We start from the raw sequence: 17,886 nt of genomic DNA on the forward strand, positions 1-17,886 counted from the left end.
CCTATAGATAGATACAGACCTAAAAAAAATATTAGTTTGAATTGGTTTGCACTAGTGAAATCACATTAAAAAAATTACAACATAATTGTATCAAAACCCTCCAGACCAGAAATATTTTATTCGATCATAATATTTTTACACAGGTACTTTAAATTTGAAGTACTATGAAATCATGATTTTTTTAATAATTAATCGGTATTTTTGTCTTTGGAAAATTGAAAAAAAATAAAGTTATTTCAAATATTTAAAATTGTATTTAAAATCTTTTTTTCTCAAAAAATTGATAGAAAGTAAAAAGAAATGTTTAAATACCTGGTTAAATACGCTCAATCCGCTGAGTAAAATATACCTCCATCCTCCGCTTAATATGAATTCAAATTTCAACGGTTCTCACCACATTGTCCCCAAAAGCTCTTTGAGAGAATCATCCTTTTTCCTCACTTTTCCCATTCTAACTAGGCCCCAGCATAATTCTTTGGATTCTTATGCAAAAGCATGTCAATTGAAATGTAACATTTCTGCAATATTCCGCAGGATGAATGTGAATATTTGCGCGAGTCCAATGCAAATATTTCAAGCTCACAGAGAAGCACTTTATTTAAATGCTCAAAGTGTCTTCTTCAGCTTGATTATATAAAGCCCACAGATTTTCGCAGAGTGAGTTAGTCCCACTGCAGAACGCGCGGTGAGATGCAGAATATTCTCAGATGGTGCTCTGAGTGGTGCTGAAAAAAGGGATCCAAGTGAGAAGTTGTAGAGAGCTTCCTCAAAAGGGATTAAAAGTGTGTGCTAAAGGATTCAGTGATTATCCTTAAATCTTCCCTTAACAGTTTCTCCTTCCATATTCTACACAGCATTAAAATGTGGCATTTAGCGGTGTTGTTCTTAACTGCAGGTGTGTAATTTACAATTAAACACCCGAAAATATTGGCATACAGAATTGTGTGGGAAATGTTGTAGCAACAATTATTTGGGAGGATTTTTTGCCTCACTTTGTGCAATATTAAAAAAAAGTAATATTAATAATTTAAGGTGAAGGGGTTGGTGTCTTTTTTCATAATCTTAGAGCTGAGTCAATTAGAGGAAAGTGCGCTACCTTCAGACGACTGAAGCTTCGAACAATCCGTTTTTTTTTCAACGTGTTTTAAATAAATTTGGCCCAATAAAATATTATATTTTAATAGCTAGTGCAATGCTTAAAATTTCCAGAAAAGGGCTATGGCTGAAATAAATAAGGGACATAGAAAAAAAATAAGTTGTCCCAAGAATGAATCGTCCGAAGGTAGGGCGCTTTCCCCTACAGCAACAATTTGCAACATTCCAAAGACACTCTCTAAGAACAAAAAAAAAATTAAAGAAATGCCAATCCCAATATTTAGTCACACGGACAAGAGAAAAACATTTTTGCAAGTTTCTGTGATTTTTTTAATCCCAAGGAAATTTCAACATTCTTAATATTAATTGTTTTATGCAAAAACATTTAAAAATCCTTCAAAAATATTAATTTTCTTGCAGAATTCTAAAATATACAGTAATTATCGTTTCAGAATTCTTCGGTCAGAAATTTTAATTAAATAAAAAAATAAACAATTTTGTTTAATTAACGGTTTTGCCAATAAAATAAATAGTAATAAAAAGACTGATAAGGAAAATCGAAATTGTTAAAATTTATTTTATTTAATCCAGTAGAATATTGGCCAAAAAATAAATCAAAATTGATTGATCAGGAATAATAATAAAAATACTTAAATTTGTCAAGATTGTCCTTATAACTTTCAAAGTTTCTCTTTTCTAAAAATATTTTACTATTTTAAGCAGTAGGGGAAAGTGCTCTTCTTTCGAAAGTTCATGCCTTCGAATAATGTGAATTTTCTTTTATTTTTCCTAAGGGACTTACACATTTGCATTAAATATTAGTTAGCTTATAACCAATTATTAATAAATATGTAGTAATTATGTGTAAGTCTCTTAGGAAAAGTAAAAGAAATTCACATTATTCGAAGGCATGAACGTTCGAAGAGAGAGTACTTTCCCCTATTTATTTTAGTTCTAATTACGTACTTACCAAATTTGTTGAAATATTGCCAAATGTGTTGCAGCCGGTCAATAATAAAATAAAAATAATTGAACCAAATCCACCAAATCAATAATAATTGAATAATTGATTTAAAAATTGGAGAATAAAAAACAAATAAAAAACAAATATTTAGGAGAAAATTATATTCTGCATTTTCTTTGCTTTTTCGGCTTAAAGTTTGAATTTTCCCACTGCATAAATTCATTATTCGGGACAATAATATATTGGTATTTGTTTTTCTTCCTAGATTATTTTGTTCTAATAATCTTAAGAAATTTTTAACGCCTAAATTTAAAAAGAAAGTCCATGCTTTTTATCCCAAAATTTAGTTGTAAAATAAAGATTGTAAAACAGAGAACCCGGATTTTGATACTTTTATCTGATATTCTTTACAATTTCATTTTAAAATTAAATTTAACTAAACGAAGAATTTAATTACTTATAAAATTATATGCATTCAATTTTTCTTGATGCTAAAATATGCTATTGTATTGGTCTTTGTTTTAACCATTTTAACGTAAATGAAGATTTCTTTTTTTCATATCTTTCTGGACATTTTCGTCATTTATTATTTGGTCCTATTTCTGCATAGATAATACGAAAATGATAAGATTATATTTGTGTTTTGCCTGGCACTCAATCGTAAATCTTATTTTGGCAAGAGACTTCATGATCATAAAACAATTGTAAGTATAATACATTTTATTCTGTTGTGCGGAGAACTATAAAAATATAACGTGTTCGTTACGCGGTTCTATCGGTTAGCATAATCTGCTACAAGCAATAATGTACGCGTTTCTACTATACCATTCTTTTTTATCAGCAAATGAATTAATATAACAATAATTTACCTAATTTTAGCAAACTTTTATCTAAAACATCTGACTCTGCATTGGAGAAGAATGTCATCTTATTTGCTTGGAATATTATTGCAAATTTCCGCAACAAATCCCAAGACAAATTAATTGTCTTCATTTTCACTTCCAGACCAATTCACATTAAATAGCCAGAGCCAATTTGCATAAGAAGAAAAATAGAATGATATGGATGCAGTGCAAAAATCATTGCACTTCCTTTGACTCATTTAAAATGTTTTTCCCATGAGACTTTGTACATCCTCCTTTAGTTTCCCTTGAATAACCAAAATCATTTTTCCATTTCATGGAATTTTCAGTCATCAACCTCTGCGTAGCTTCGCACTGGGGATACCCAACGCCCATGCCAAACGGAGAGATAATTGGTAAGTTTGTGATTGTAGTAGATACGAAGAATTCGAAACGCAGCTTCATATCTGCATCGAGACTCATGATAACACTCAATTTGATCTTTGCACATTCACGGCCAAGAGCAACTTCACTGGAAGTCCCGAGTCACCACACAAATCCATCTCTGGTGACAAAATGGAATAATTTATTGTTAAATTGCTCTTATCACTGTGATTCGGTCGAATCGTTGCAAGATTTATTTTAGTGTGAATAGGACAAACGCCTCAATTGTCCAATTAATGAAATTCACCTACTTTTGTGGACAAACATCCATACAGAATACTGCACAATCTCTGATTCTTCATTCTCGCGAAATTTATTTAAAATTTAAAATCACAAGAATTCATACTTTCATTTCAATAAATGCCACATAAATAAAAGAAATAGAATTGAATATCAATTTCTTGCAGTTTTTTTCCAACAAATTTTTAATAGATAAATTTTAAAAATATTTCTTTCAAATCGTTTGAAAACTTTTCCTTAGAACGTATTTAAGCCAGTTTAAGCACTAAACAGACTTTTCTCTTTCATACTTCTCCCAAAAGAATATTTAACCCAAGTTTAATTACGGAGCATTCCACGAAAAAGCTCTATTTGCATTTCATAAAAAAAAACCTAACTTTTTATGCTAAATTTATTTACTCTGCAAATTCAAGCAGGACAGACATTTATATTCTCTTTAATAACTCTGCGGATAATTTTATTCCACCATTGACAACATTATGTACTTGAGAGAGAAATGCAATACAAATTATAGACAAATTTTTTCAAAGAATGATTATGCGCCACCAAAGAAATGATTTTCCTTTAATTTTTGTAAAATTGACACAATTAGAACGATTTTTAGCAAGAAAAACATCTACTCTACAAATCAATACAAGTAGTCCAAGTAGTAATTTAATAATTAAAACATGGGGGGGAAACCGGGGCAGAATTAGCCACGTATAGTATTAGTTAGTGGCATCTTATAGTTTGCATTCAAAGGAATATTGAGGAAAACTCTCTTTATTCTAATACTTCCCTTACTATTCATTGACATATTTATCAGCCTCATACAAACATTTTTTGTACACATTATACGCAATGAAAAATTTCATTTAGTGGCTAATTCTACCCCGGTTTCCCTTACACACTGAGAGAAATCCGAAAAAGTTAAAATAACATTCCGGAAATGTTAATTTTACCCTGCAGTATTGATCCGAAATCGGTATAAATATTACCTTTTTAGATGTATGTGAGGTTAAAGTTAACCTTTTTCATGTTAATTTTACCCTTAAAAAGGTGTAAAATTAACATTAAAAAATATTGATATATTTTTACACCTAAAGAGTATTAAAATTATGAGGAAAAAAAGTCAATCGCACCCTCTTTTTTTTCTTAAGTGCAGCGATTTAAGAAATGTCAGAAATATCAAAATATTAAAAGTAACAACACTGAATATGTAAGAAAATATTAAAAAAATATATTTTTTTGGAAATATTGAATGTTAGATTTAATAATAATGTAAAAATGAAAATGAAAAGAAATTGTTATTCAGAAAAATTGCTGTTGCCAAATTTCAAAGTAAAGACACCAATTTACAAAATCAAATTGAATAATTAGTCAAATCAAAAAGAGTATTATTTTAATACCTTGAAATGTCTAAAATATTTTACTGTTTAATTAAATAATTTTATAAAATCTAAGAGCATCTAAAATCGCTTAAAATTTTTTCTACGGTGATCTAGGTTCAACGTTTACGTTTGAATTATTCTCTGTACATATTATTAATAAGGAATTAGTAAAAAGAGACAATCAAGGCCCATTTAAACGAGATTATTTTATTAAAACTTTATTTTAAAATAAATTACTTACCCATTGAGCTTCAATCCGATTCACTTTTACTCCTTTTGAATACTCCTTTTGAATCGAATAAAAGAGTAGTAAAAACTAAAATTTTGTCAGCAGAAAATTCGAAAAGATAAAAAATCAAACAATATTCAGTAAAATATTAAAAACGAACAGTAAAAATTCAAAACGATCAGTAGAAATATTCAATTTAGTCAGCAAAAATTCTAATTGTTATTGATCAATTTCTTTTCTGACCAATTTTAAAAATGTTTTACTGCTCACTTATTTTTTCCAAAAACTTTATGTTCAAAACCTTTTTTAAAATTCGTTGAGTCAGTATATTCATTTTTTCACCTCAAATTTCTGGTAATTGAACATTCTGGTTCCACAACTTTACAAAGTGTCGAAATAAAATAGAAAGTGCTCTGGACATTCTATTTTATCTGAGACAGTTGAGACACTCTTCGGGAGATATAGAAATAATAGACGAAAGGGAGAATTTCCAAGGCAAGAACCATAAGACTAACCGATGTATAGAGCATTGTGAGTGCATTTTAGAATATCTCTGTTTAAACAGCCCTTCATGGTCTTTATATCTCTTATAATATTGTTTTAGAGAAAAACCAGGAACGAAATGTCAAGCTTGTAAAACATTTTTTAAAAATTCAAGAATCAGCCTCTAAAAAATTTTTCAAGCTCTTATACAAACTTTACATAGCTGTTTAAAATAAATACAGAAGTGATGTAATAAGCTGATTTATTAAAACTTCTTTATTATTTGATAAACTCTGTAATCAATAAATGGGCCACAACTTTTAATTTCATTTTTAGTATTTTAAGGAGTAACGTAGGTCAAAATACACAAAAAAGCATATTTTTCTCTAATATTTTTTTAACAAAATAAAAAAATTATTTAAATTCAAGCACCTACCCATATAAAAGTATAACATTTAAACTATATTTTTTGAAATTTTTATTTGAAAATTTTAAAATACAGTCCCTGGGGCTTGATTTTCTAACAACTTTTTTGAAAAAAATATATTTTCCGGTGGACAAGATTTCTCGGACTTGATTCATCTGAAAGTCAAAAACTAAATATTTCCAGTTAGCTGATGAGTTAAATGAGTCCTTGAAAATGAAATTTAAATTTTTGGGTAAATTTCATATAAAAAATATCAAAAATACAAAAATCTTTTCAAAAAAAACCCAAAAATTAAATATCAATGGCTAGTTTTTTTATTTTTGAAATTTTAGAATTAATTTTTTTTATTATGCTGAAAAAACATTTAGGAAAAATATTATGTATTTTTTTTTTAACCTTCTTGACCCACGTGACCCCTTAAGTTTAATACGGAACAAAAGTAGTTAAACTTGATAGATTCAACTGTTTAACTTTTAATATATTTCAGACAGGTTGAACAATGACTTATGAACAAGTTTAAGTTGGTTTTATACTTTTACATCCCAAATTTTTTTTCAAAAATTTCAGTGATTTAATTAACAATAAACTAGAGAAATATTTATTGACATCTTTTGAAATGAATAAGTTGTAAACAATGATTTAATTTCCAAATACTTACATATTAGCACCAAAGTGTAATAGTTCCTTTTATATACATTTCAAAGATAACCGTGAAATTATCGAACGAGAATTGCGAAATTCACCTGACCACAGTTTTGAACTAAAACTCATTATTAGATGCATCAACATGCACTTTGAATGTGGTCAAATCTAAGACAATCTCCTCAAAATAAATATTCCAAAAGGATTTTGGTCGATCGATCTCGAAAGATTTTCCTTGTATAAATTTAACTGAAATGTTTATTCTGAGAAATTTACTTATATCGTTGCTTAAATTAAACAGAATTCTTAAATAGTCAAATAAACTCCTTTTAAATTGCCAAATGAAAAAATTACTGAGGTGTTTTTACTCTCTTCTCTGAAAATCGTGATACATTTCCACTTGATATTTTTTTATAGTTATAGTACATTCAGGAAAACTGAAATCAAATTTTCTTTGTGAGATTTCCATTTTTAATTGGAAAATAAATACATGAAATTCCATTAAAATGATATTAAAATCGTATCTAGTTTTGTGGGAGGCTCAATTGCACTGCGGAAAAAGCATAATTACAAATTGTGCATCTTCGTGTGCATGTTTATTTTTGCAAAAAAGACCAAGCGTTTGTGTGAGAGGGCTTTATGATGGATTCCCACAGTCAAGCTCCTCTAACATTCTGCAGACATTTTTTCATTAAAGTTTCAAAGCTCCTTTGAGCGAAAACTTCAATAGCAGCACAACATAAAATATCCCCAGCTTTGACCTTTGACATACTTTGAAACTTGAAACTATCCTTCTAGTCTGTTTTATTTTGCAAGTGACAACATGAGAAGGAAAAATTCCTATAAAGTTTCATTTTATGTCCTCAAGAAATGACTGATGTTAAAAAGTGATGAATAATAAAATTAAAAGAGCATAAAATTGACACTATTAAAAGAATAGTTTTTCTTTTCAAATGATGAGTATATTTTGTTAGGCTAAAAGTAGTTTAATGTTGGGAAAAACTATCGCTAATGAGCAAAGTGGAAATCATCAGAAATAGATGGTTTTGATTGACAAGATTCATAAAAAAGAAAAACCGCCGAGAAAACTCTACAATTTTACATAATTGACCAGACGTCTTTCTTTAGAGCTTGAGGAATTTCTTTTAATTTTAACTTGTGTCTCAGTCGTTCGTTTATTGCCTTCTTGAAATATCAGAAAACCACCCGGAATGTATTCACAAAGTCCTTTTTGCACCAGTTAAAATGGAGTGTGAAAGCTGTAAAATAAACATGAATTAAATGCACCATAAAAAGTTATATTTATAAAACAAACATGATGTTAACGTCTCGAACTGCACAAGAAAATCATTTTGGGACTTTCTTGCATTTTCAGAAAAATTAATTCCCGTTTGTTTTCGCACGCAAATTTAATTATAGGTCCAGAAAATTGGGGCGGTGCATGTGATACGGGCATGAAGCAGAGTCCAGTTGATCTCTCATTCAAGGCTTCGGTACGAGGAAAATTCCCAGAATTTCACTTCGAGGATTATGAAGAACCAATTGTGGGAGGAAGGGTTCTGAATAACGGTCATTCCAGTAAGTACCTAGCAGATATGCCAAGTAGTATCATGCAATTGATAAAGTGTTCCATCAGCAGACTCTCATTGACGAGTAAAATGGCAATCATTCAATTGGGAATGTAAATTGAATTGTTTGCAGAGATATAATGTTTGATAGCACAAGCCAAAAAAAAAGATATGTGTGAGAATTTATCACTTAAGAGGTCAATTAGACAGAGAAAACTAACACATGAGGCAACTAATCAAATCAATAAGTTATACACTTACAAATCAATTGGATAATTTGTAGCCTTTTCAATTGATTACATAGCATCTCCATGCAATTTATTCAAAATTTATTGCTGCTGTCATCGCTGAAGGGGAAGTCAATTAGCATTTTTGATGTCTAGATTATTGGTCAGACAATTTAATAATCAACCTAAGTAGAGTATAGTAAGTTGATTTGGAATCGGACCTAAATTGGAACTTTAAAATTTCTTCACTGTTTTCAGATAGACAAAAGAAAAGTGCCAGATGTAGGAGTACTTTTAAGGGCTTGTACTTCTTCATGGACTTCTTTTTCTCTTTGGCTTTTTATGAAACAGTTGAGAAACCTCGAAGTTCCAATTAGGACATGATTTCAAACAATTACATTGTACTCTGTTCCAAGAGCTCATAAAATAGCAAGAAGGTGAAAAATATAATCCTTAATTAAATTTTCCAATATAATTAAGATCAGTGTGTTTCACCACTGCCTGGGTTAGCCATTGTCAAATAAGTCGTATGCTTCATAATCCTATGAGAAATTCACAATGCATGGAAAAAAAAATACTCCCTCTGTCCCAAAGTCCCAAAAAAATCGTAACTTACGTTTGCAATGAAATTATCCCGAGAAAAGTCGTTTTTTCGAATGAGGAATCTTTTAATAAGGTAATTGTTTAATGTTCTACAAATTCCTCATGTTTGAACATATTAAAAATAACCAAGACTGTCCCTTGAAATCCCATTTCTTAATTCCAAAATTTTTCCCGAACATACGATTTTTTTGGGACAGAGGGAGTAGATACAATAATTCCAAAGAAATATTTAATAAAAGTTGAATAAATAATAGTATTTTATTTGTGCAAAATTATTGTATTTGAATTTCCATCAACTTCTCAAAATAATAAACGTTTTTATTCAAAGAGAAGGAAAAAGTTCAGCCCAGAATAAATATTCTTTTCTTCCATAATTTGCTTTTTCTTCTTTTCTCCCGGGGAAAATAAAAAGGATTTTTTATTTTATATAGAACCTCCTCCCAATAGACGATTTCCAATACATTCAATTAATTTTATAAAAAAAAACACACACACACACAAAAAGCCGTAAGTAAAAAATACTCTATACTGTACCATAATATTTGATCTCCTCGTTAATGCACATAGGGTAGAGTCATCACTTATGGACGTTATCCACTTAAGGCCTCCACACATTTGGAGCAATTTTTGTCAAAAATTGCTTTTTTGAAGGAAATTGTCTGTATGTAGGTGGATGTAGGTGGAAAAGTCAAAATTCTGTCAAAATGCGATTTTTGTTGAAAATTATTCCCAATGTGTAAAGGCTTTTATAGACAGTGTGCAAAATCTTGAGTTCTTACCTATAATAAATCTCAAAAAATCTTAAAATTATTAGTTTATGATGTGATTAACAATTTTATGATTTTTCAAAATTTGTTTTAGATAAGAACTAAAGATTTTTGTAAGCTGTCCATAAGTGTATAATTTACAATTTGCTTCAATATGGACATAAATTTCTGTAGTGTGTAGAGGCTATAAATGATGGCTCCACTCACACTAAAAGTAAGTTATATTCCCTCACTAAACAATCTAAATGATTAAAAATGTTTTTTTTTTGATAAAATTGACATAATACCTGAAAGGGGTGTGGCCTAAAGTAGCCACACAGCCTAGATAAGATGCCTAATCTGAAACTTCAGTACTACCACTAGGGTCACGAAATAGGAAGAAAATAACGTATATTATATTTTAATTCAAAACCCAAGAAAGGTATCATATCTAGATGTTGACTTATGAAAAGTAAAATGCTATTCATAGACTTCTTCTTTCCATTAACATCCCCAAAAATTATAAAGAGGGTATTTATCATGTGATTTTAGTAATTTTGGAATCGTTGGACAAGTCTAAAAATTCCTAAGTTAATGTAATCTGATCCCAAACGATTATGAACCAAATATTGAACCGATTGAATTAAATTATTTTTTGTCTAAAAATATCTACATGTTGTGAGAAATTTTCTTCAAAATGCTGCATTTTGACGTAAATTTCTCACAGTGTGTACAGATCTTAAAGCTATATCGCTCCTATGCAATTTCGGATTTTTTTTAGGAGTTTTATAAGGCGGTTATGAAGCATTTAAGATAACAAGTAAAAAATAAATAAGTTCAGCAAAAGCTCGAATTCATGAGCAATAGTCTCGTCTTCAAGAGTGAAAATATTAACAAGTTTTATTAATCTAGACTGAATTACAATTAATGCAAAACTATTTTTGGAATTGAAGTTATGAATTCGATAATTGCGTATTGCTCTAGACAGATTTACGACTTAGTGGAAGACTGACGTAAATGTAATTTAATTATTATTTTGATTATAATTACATTAAACTGTCTCTCGGCTTAAGACGTAGGTGTTTCCAGCACAGAAAGCTCAAACCCTTTGCTATGACCTTCTTTTGCATTTATTTCACCACAAATAAATATAAATTTATTACTTGTACAGTAGAGTTCCTCAAATTTGAACATGTGGGGGTGTAGATGACATTTCTCACTCCTCACAAATTTGAAGAATTTGAACAATATTTTCAAAAACGTAACGAAATTCACGTGAAATCCACTTTCCCTAAATTAAGAAAAATAATTTTAGAGAGTATATCAATGTAATTTATTGTGAAATAAATGGAATTTGTTGCGGAAGTTAATATACTACGATAATATTGAGGAAACACCAGAGAAAAATGGTTCTAATTCAGACTCCGCAAAACTTTCTTCACATAACCTCAAATTTTACCTTTTGATTTCAACCGTCCGTCGCGTCGGTCGTTCAAATTTGAGGAACTCGACTTTACTTTTATCAATCTTATCGATTTGAGACCTATGAAGTCGGAATGAAAATTTCAAGATCTTTCAGAACAATCCAAATTTGAGCAAATTGGTTTAGAAATAGGCTCTTCAAAGTAGTTTAATTTTGACTTTCCAAAATTTCATGTGGAAAAGTTTTCGGTCATGGGTAAATTCACCTTGCTTATCTTAAAAAAGAAATGGAAAATAAAATAAAACAATTCTAGGTGCCATTTTCAAAATAAACTAAAAAATAAAGTTAAAGGGGGTAGGAGGTGGTGAGTGAAACACATAAAAAAACACCTGGAAAAAATATTCACTAAAATGGGAGTAGGGTCACCGAAAATAAGAAATTGATATCTCTTACCATTTGCCCTCCAAACCGGTGACAAATTGAAAAAAAGCACATTTGTATTTCCTTTGAATTCGAGTAGCAAAAGCATTAAGATGAGATTAGTCTTATTAAACTTTGAGCATCTCACTGATATGGCTTTGCTCAAATATATTTTGATCGTTTTGATTAATAGCGAGTGTGTAGCAAACACAAAGAAAGTATACTCGATAAGAGTGAAATCAAATACTGATAAAAACGTCTACTTATTAATGAAACTTTCTGTTTCATTCATAGATATTCGAGCTCTTGTTTAATCCTGCAATAACATTCGTAAACGGCATAAGAAAAACAATATACAATAGGGGAGGGTGTGGCAGTTTAACGACGGGGCAGTTTCAATTTTTGCATATTCTTCTTATTCTTTTGAAAGGAATGGGATAAAACCTTTATGTTATTGAAGAGATAAATAAGACCCATGTTCTTAAAAATAATTAATTTTGTGACGCTTCTCGTTTGAATTCTGTAATTCATTTTATAAAACTGCATCAAAATGAAACTATTTATAATGTTTTATTTTCAACAATTTCTGAATTATTGCCCTTATCTATTGAAGTAACATAATTGTATTAATTTACCAGTGGTTTTATGAATATTATAAGGCATTCAGCATTGAATAAATTCTAAGACGGTTCTGACGATTTTGATTTGAGTTCCGAAAGTTCGTGAGGGGCAGTTTCATGCAAGCACACGGGGAAGTTTCCAGTGACTAACAATTTACTTTTTTAATCAAAATTAACTTAAAATGATCATTGAAAACGCTTTGTAACTGTTTTTGTCCATAATGTTCGAGATTATGGGAAGTAGTATTTCTCAAAAGTTCAAAAAAAATTAAAAAAAAAATCTTTTAGTATTTTTTAAGTGCTTAAAAATTGTGAATTTAATTGTTATAATATCTTTTCAGAAAGTTTTCAACAAGATATTGTAAATTTTTTTTAGTATTATAAAAATTCAAGACTTTTAAATACTATTATATAACTGTTATACTAAAAATGACCTGTTCTAAGGCGTTATAATGATCCAACAATGTACAGAATTAGCTTTGCACTACAAAAGACAGTTTTTTCGTATAAACATTTAAAGAAAATTGTTCAATTAATGAGAAATAGACTTGGAAATCTTTGGCGATATTTTATTTTCTCTGTATGATCAATTAGTGTTCAAATTCTGTTATAAAGTTCTTGTTCGATTATATTTTTAGGTTTTAGAGTCTTAGAAGACTTCAAAATAATAATTTTAATCAATTCTGGTATCGCAAGTTTCCTATAAACACGTTTTATCTTTCTCAAAAATTGCCTCATATTTATCTTGAAATTGCCCCGCAATGGGGAACTTTCACACATTCTGCCTTTCAAGTCAAATGAATTTCTCTACAATAGACTAATGAAATTAAAGGATGATTGTTATTATTTTTAATAACCCTAAACCCAACTGTAATTCACAGAATAAAGAAAAAAATTATTTCTGTTTATCGTCTTTTTGCAAAATGGTCCCAAAATCCATTTTGCAATTTAGGGGTGAAACTGCCCCACCCTCCCCTACCAGAAATTGATACAACACAGTTTACTCTTCGAAAATAGTAAAATTTACTTATTAAATTATGTTTTTTGTTGCTTTATAAATTATGCTATTTGTGCATACTATTTTCTTCTCGGAAAGAAGCGTGAATCACGATCCATTTCTCTTTATTTTACCAACCCCCCTTCCTTATCACTCCATTGCAATTTACAAGGCGTGATAAATACTCCACACGAGAGCCTGAGAGATTGATTGATTTTTATTTCGGATATTTTACACAAGGTGTGAACTTGACATAGACCTAATGCAATAATATTTCCTCCCGACTTCAGTTCAAATTAACGTTGGATCGTCGCCAAATGTGGTGCTTTCCGGTGGGGGTCTGCCAAGTGAACAATACGTCATGGAACAAATGCACTTTCACTGGGGATCTGAGCACACAATCAACGGCCGACGGTAGGTTTTTGTTGTCAATGGGGGCTACAACAGAAAATAGAATTGAAAATAATGCATGTTGAACAACCACTGTCTCTCCCAGATATGCCCTGGAATTGCACATGGTACACTATGATAGTAGATTCCCGAGCATTCAGGAAGCTGTAGGCAATAAGACTGGAGTTGCTGTGCTCGGGGTGCTTTTCTATGTGTCATCAGAGGCAAATCCTGACCTAGAAAATATTCTCGATAGTGCAAAGACAGCAAGAAATTCTGTGGGTATGTCTGATGATTTGCTTGCACCACTCTCTCCCGATGACCTACTCCCCAGAAAGCGAAATTCTTATTTCCGCTATGAGGGTTCCCTTACAACGCCAGGATGTGGTAAGGACAGTGTCCTTGAAAAAAGGCTTATATTTACTTGATTGATTGCTATTTTTTGATTAATGGTATAATGGTTTTTCTCTTTTTTTATCAATCTTTGCAGGAGAGGCTGTTGAATGGACAATTTTCACTCAATCTCTGCCAATATCCTTTGATCAACTGGAACGCTTTAAGAGCATTAAGACCAACAATGGAACCATCCTCACTCACAATTTCCGCACAGTTCAACCCCTCAATGCGCGTCCGTTGGTTTATGTTGCTCCCATTGACTACGAAATAGAAGTTTCATCTTCAGATACCACAAAATTTTCCTCAGCTCTTGCCATCTGTATTTTTGTAGCGTATCTACTAGCTTAAAATGCTTAGAATGAAATTCAAATCTTTGGTGTTTCCAATGTCCAAGCATCACCAATATAGTTAAATTCTGTTTTAGAATATTCTTATAGCTCTTAGGTAATGTCGTGCCAAAAAAAATCCTGCATAGAATGGTGATGAAATTTTATGTGTTGTAAATTATAAAGAAACCTAGTCAAGTGAATTAAATATAATAAAGTATATTAAAGTTAGAAATATTTTCATATTCTCGCATGCAATTCTGTTGCATATCAAATTCACTTTTGGACACAACAAGAATTCTGGATGGAATTATTGGCATTTCAAAATATGTCCTTTTATTTGGCAAAAGACAAATATTGCGGTGGAAATATTGATTGCCAGAGTGGTTGTTGTTGGATCGATAAGACCATATAAGAGAACATTGTGCAAAAACATGTCTTTCAGTCAGTAAAGGGCAAGCATAATGGCTGGTAAAAATAAGAAAAAGCGCAATAGCAAGGATTCAACTGATGGACAAGGCGATGGGGAAGAGCAGCGAAGGGGTTCCAAATCCAAATCCAAAAAATCCTCCAGCAAGTCCAAGAGTGGTCGTTTCCAGGGGGATATTTTCAATGAAGCCGCCATGGAGAATGCTTACTACGTGTGCCACAATGTTCAGGTGAGAAAGCAATTAATTCAATTTTAAATAATTCACCAAGTTATACCTTAAACTTAAATATCTCATTTACTTGGCAGGATGTCCTAAAGTCAAGAGGATTCGCATGGCCAGAGGCTCAGAAGAAAAAGAAGAAGGGAAAAGGAAGAAAATAAATTACCTTTTCTCACTGAACATCTATTTTTAACCATCATTTGAATATAACCACTCAAATGTACTTCTACGGTCCAATTTCACGCTGTAAATGTATTGAGAATTCTTCTAGTAAATTCTACCGATAGAATATACAATATATAGAGCTTATTAATAAAATTGTAGACTCTGCATTTCCCACCAAATTCACGAAAAGTCTCCGTGTGTTTTGTATGTCGTTGTGTTAAATACCGGGTTAGGCTTTGCCAAGATCGAGACGCAATGGATTCGTAAATTAACCTGTAGTAAATATTCTTAGTAAATAGATATAATGGCTCCGGCACACCTTTTAGATCAGGAAAATTTCATGAAATCGAAATTCGAAACCCTTTCTTTCTCACATGTTTTGAATATGGCTATCTCATTCTTTTGCATACCAAATTTGATTGAGAAAAATTGTATTTGGAGTGATGTTTAAGAGAAAAAGAAGAGTGCGAAAGAATGAAATAGACATATTCAAAACATGTGAGAAAGAAAGGGATCCGAATTTTGACTTCATGAAATTTGCCTGATCTAAGACCGTCTTCAGACTAGAGGTTTAGTCCAGTTCCCGAGGGTCTCAAAACCTTAAACAGCAATCAATTTTATTGATTTTTCCAAATGTAATAGGTCATTTGCCTTTAATAATCCAATCCTAAGTCAAAATTTTCCAAAAAATCTTCACTGACAAGATATTAGAGAAGTTAAGCCATATGGCTAAGCCTTAGGTCTAAAGTCCGTATAAGGAAAATGGGTCTGAACTTAATGCAATTTAACTTTTGAAATATTGGAAAAAATTGAATGTCAATGTAGTCTCACAGCTCAAGTTAGCACCACCTCCCTCTGTGAAATTCGGAGACTATTGGTCATAATCAGTATTTTAAACGGTCTTCAGAGTAGAGGTTTAGCCCAGTTTCCGAAGGTCTCAAAGTCCTAAATAACGAGCAATTTTATTGCTTTTTGAGAACCTGGGTCATTTATTTTTAAAAATCCAATTCTAAGTTATATTTCTCAAAAAAAATTATGATTGATAAGAAATTAGAACAGTTAAGCCACATGGCTAAAGGCTAAGTCTTATACAGGCTTCAGAACTAAGGCTTAGCTATAAGGCTTAACTTCTATAGCTTCTTATTCTTCTTATTAGTCGAACATTTTTGGAAAATTTTGCCTTACAAATGGGCTATTAGGGGGACTTGTTGCTATTTAGGATTTTGAGGATTTTGAGACCTTCGGAAACTAGGTTAAACCTCTAGTCTGAAAAGGCGGTCTTAGGTTTGAAGCCGGTATTACTGATGGACCAAGACCAAATAACTAGGATTATTAGTTTCATACTCAAAATTTACTTTGATCACATTTCGGAATGTGGCCTCTGATGGTTACTGATTTGTCAAAAACCTAGGATCAAGGACTTTAAAACTTAATTTTATCACCTAGAAAATAAGGTAAGATCCTTAGTTTCCTAAGGAAAAACTGAAAGGCAGAAAAATGTAGTTTTTCAATTTATACCTAAATAAAAGTTTTATATGATTTTGAACTGTAATTATAAACTCTGAAAGGTATATCATCCATACGTACCCTACAAATATTGTACATCTCCAAAATAATTAGTAGTAAATAAAATTCTCCATTAAAAGCGAGAAAGGTGACTAAAAATCTACTTTTGTTCACAATATCCGTATTTTCCATCACTTTTCGGATTGCAATGCATCTAGTTTGAGTTCAACTAATTTTTATTCGTTACAGAGAATTGACAGTCATTTAAACGTTTTTAATATTTCATTTTGTGAAATAGATTCAATAAATTCAAAGCTAGGATCACCTAAAAATAGCAAAAGTTGGCATAAATACTTTTGCCTAGATCATAGACAAAGATCATAGAGGCGAGCGCTACTTGGTAAAGTGGTGCTAGACTGGAATGATCTTCTAAAATTGAAACCGTCTTATCTAATGGAATTTATTCGAAGGACCAACTGGTCCAAGACACAAAACCCGTAATTAGGGGAAAACCGAAAAAGAAATGCATAAGGGACCCAAACGACGGCCTGGAGTTTGGCGAATTGGCGAGGATATGGTGCACGAGGAGGGTGGAGCAGCTGAAGCTGAGACTGGTGCCGAAGAGGTGATGAAGGTGAATGAATGGGCCGCACTTGCTGTCCCCAAAATGAATCTGTCTATCTATTCTTATTCTTATTATTTTTATCAAGTATAAGTATTTTTAAAAAGACTGCAAACTGTTTACAAACAAATCCGTTAACTTGACAGAATATAGTGTTATATATTTTCTAGAATTGCCAAATCTTATAATATCTGCTTATTAGGGAGAGCATAATTAGGGAGAAGCATTCCTTGAAAGGAATTGTCAATCACTGTGCATTTAGGACCAACCCAACCAATTCAATTTTAAGCCAGAGACTTCAAGTCCGACCTACTTATATAATAAATACGCTTTTGTACGGACGTAAGAACGGATAGCCGACTTTCTAACATTTCCAACTTTCTTGGATGGTAAATAAAACTATAATGAATTCTAATTAAGCAACTAATGGCCTCTATACTTCTTGAGTAATAAGGCATATAGGGAACATTTTTTTTTAATTGCTTTTATAA

The 17,886-nt window shown here is 31.1% G+C and overlaps 2 protein-coding genes across 2 annotated transcripts; both read left to right on the plus strand.

Moving 5' to 3' along the window:
- Positions 1-644: 644 nt before the first annotated feature.
- Positions 645-14,687, plus strand: LOC129806202 (carbonic anhydrase 1). Its single transcript, XM_055854613.1, has 6 exons — positions 645-895; positions 3,252-3,317; positions 8,156-8,314; positions 13,631-13,754; positions 13,837-14,117; positions 14,221-14,687. Exons 1-6 carry the CDS (start codon positions 862-864, stop codon positions 14,472-14,474), a joined length of 918 nt encoding a protein of 305 aa, XP_055710588.1. The 5' UTR covers positions 645-861; the 3' UTR covers positions 14,475-14,687.
- Positions 14,688-14,761: 74 nt separating this feature from the next.
- LOC129806207 (small lysine-rich protein 1) lies at positions 14,762-15,420 on the plus strand. Its single transcript, XM_055854627.1, has 2 exons — positions 14,762-15,111; positions 15,189-15,420. Exons 1-2 carry the CDS (start codon positions 14,917-14,919, stop codon positions 15,261-15,263), a joined length of 270 nt encoding a protein of 89 aa, XP_055710602.1. The 5' UTR covers positions 14,762-14,916; the 3' UTR covers positions 15,264-15,420.
- Positions 15,421-17,886: the final 2,466 nt, after the last annotated feature.

Source organism: Phlebotomus papatasi, chromosome 1 (genome assembly GCF_024763615.1).
Source record: "Phlebotomus papatasi isolate M1 chromosome 1, Ppap_2.1, whole genome shotgun sequence".
Classification (NCBI taxonomy): domain Eukaryota; kingdom Metazoa; phylum Arthropoda; class Insecta; order Diptera; family Psychodidae; genus Phlebotomus; species Phlebotomus papatasi.

Excerpts from the sequence above, each read along its gene's own strand:
- LOC129806202 (XM_055854613.1), top strand. The coding sequence starts at position 862 with ATGTGGCATTTAGCGGTGTTGTTCTTAACTGCAG. Across the intron at positions 13,755-13,836 it reads CACACAATCAACGGCCGACG|ATATGCCCTGGAATTGCACA; the intron begins GTAGGTTTTTGT and ends TGTCTCTCCCAG. Across the intron at positions 14,118-14,220 it reads CCTTACAACGCCAGGATGTG|GAGAGGCTGTTGAATGGACA; the intron begins GTAAGGACAGTG and ends CAATCTTTGCAG.
- LOC129806207 (XM_055854627.1), top strand. The coding sequence starts at position 14,917 with ATGGCTGGTAAAAATAAGAAAAAGCGCAATAGCAAGGATTCAACTGAT. Across the intron at positions 15,112-15,188 it reads ACGTGTGCCACAATGTTCAG|GATGTCCTAAAGTCAAGAGG; the intron begins GTGAGAAAGCAA and ends TTTACTTGGCAG.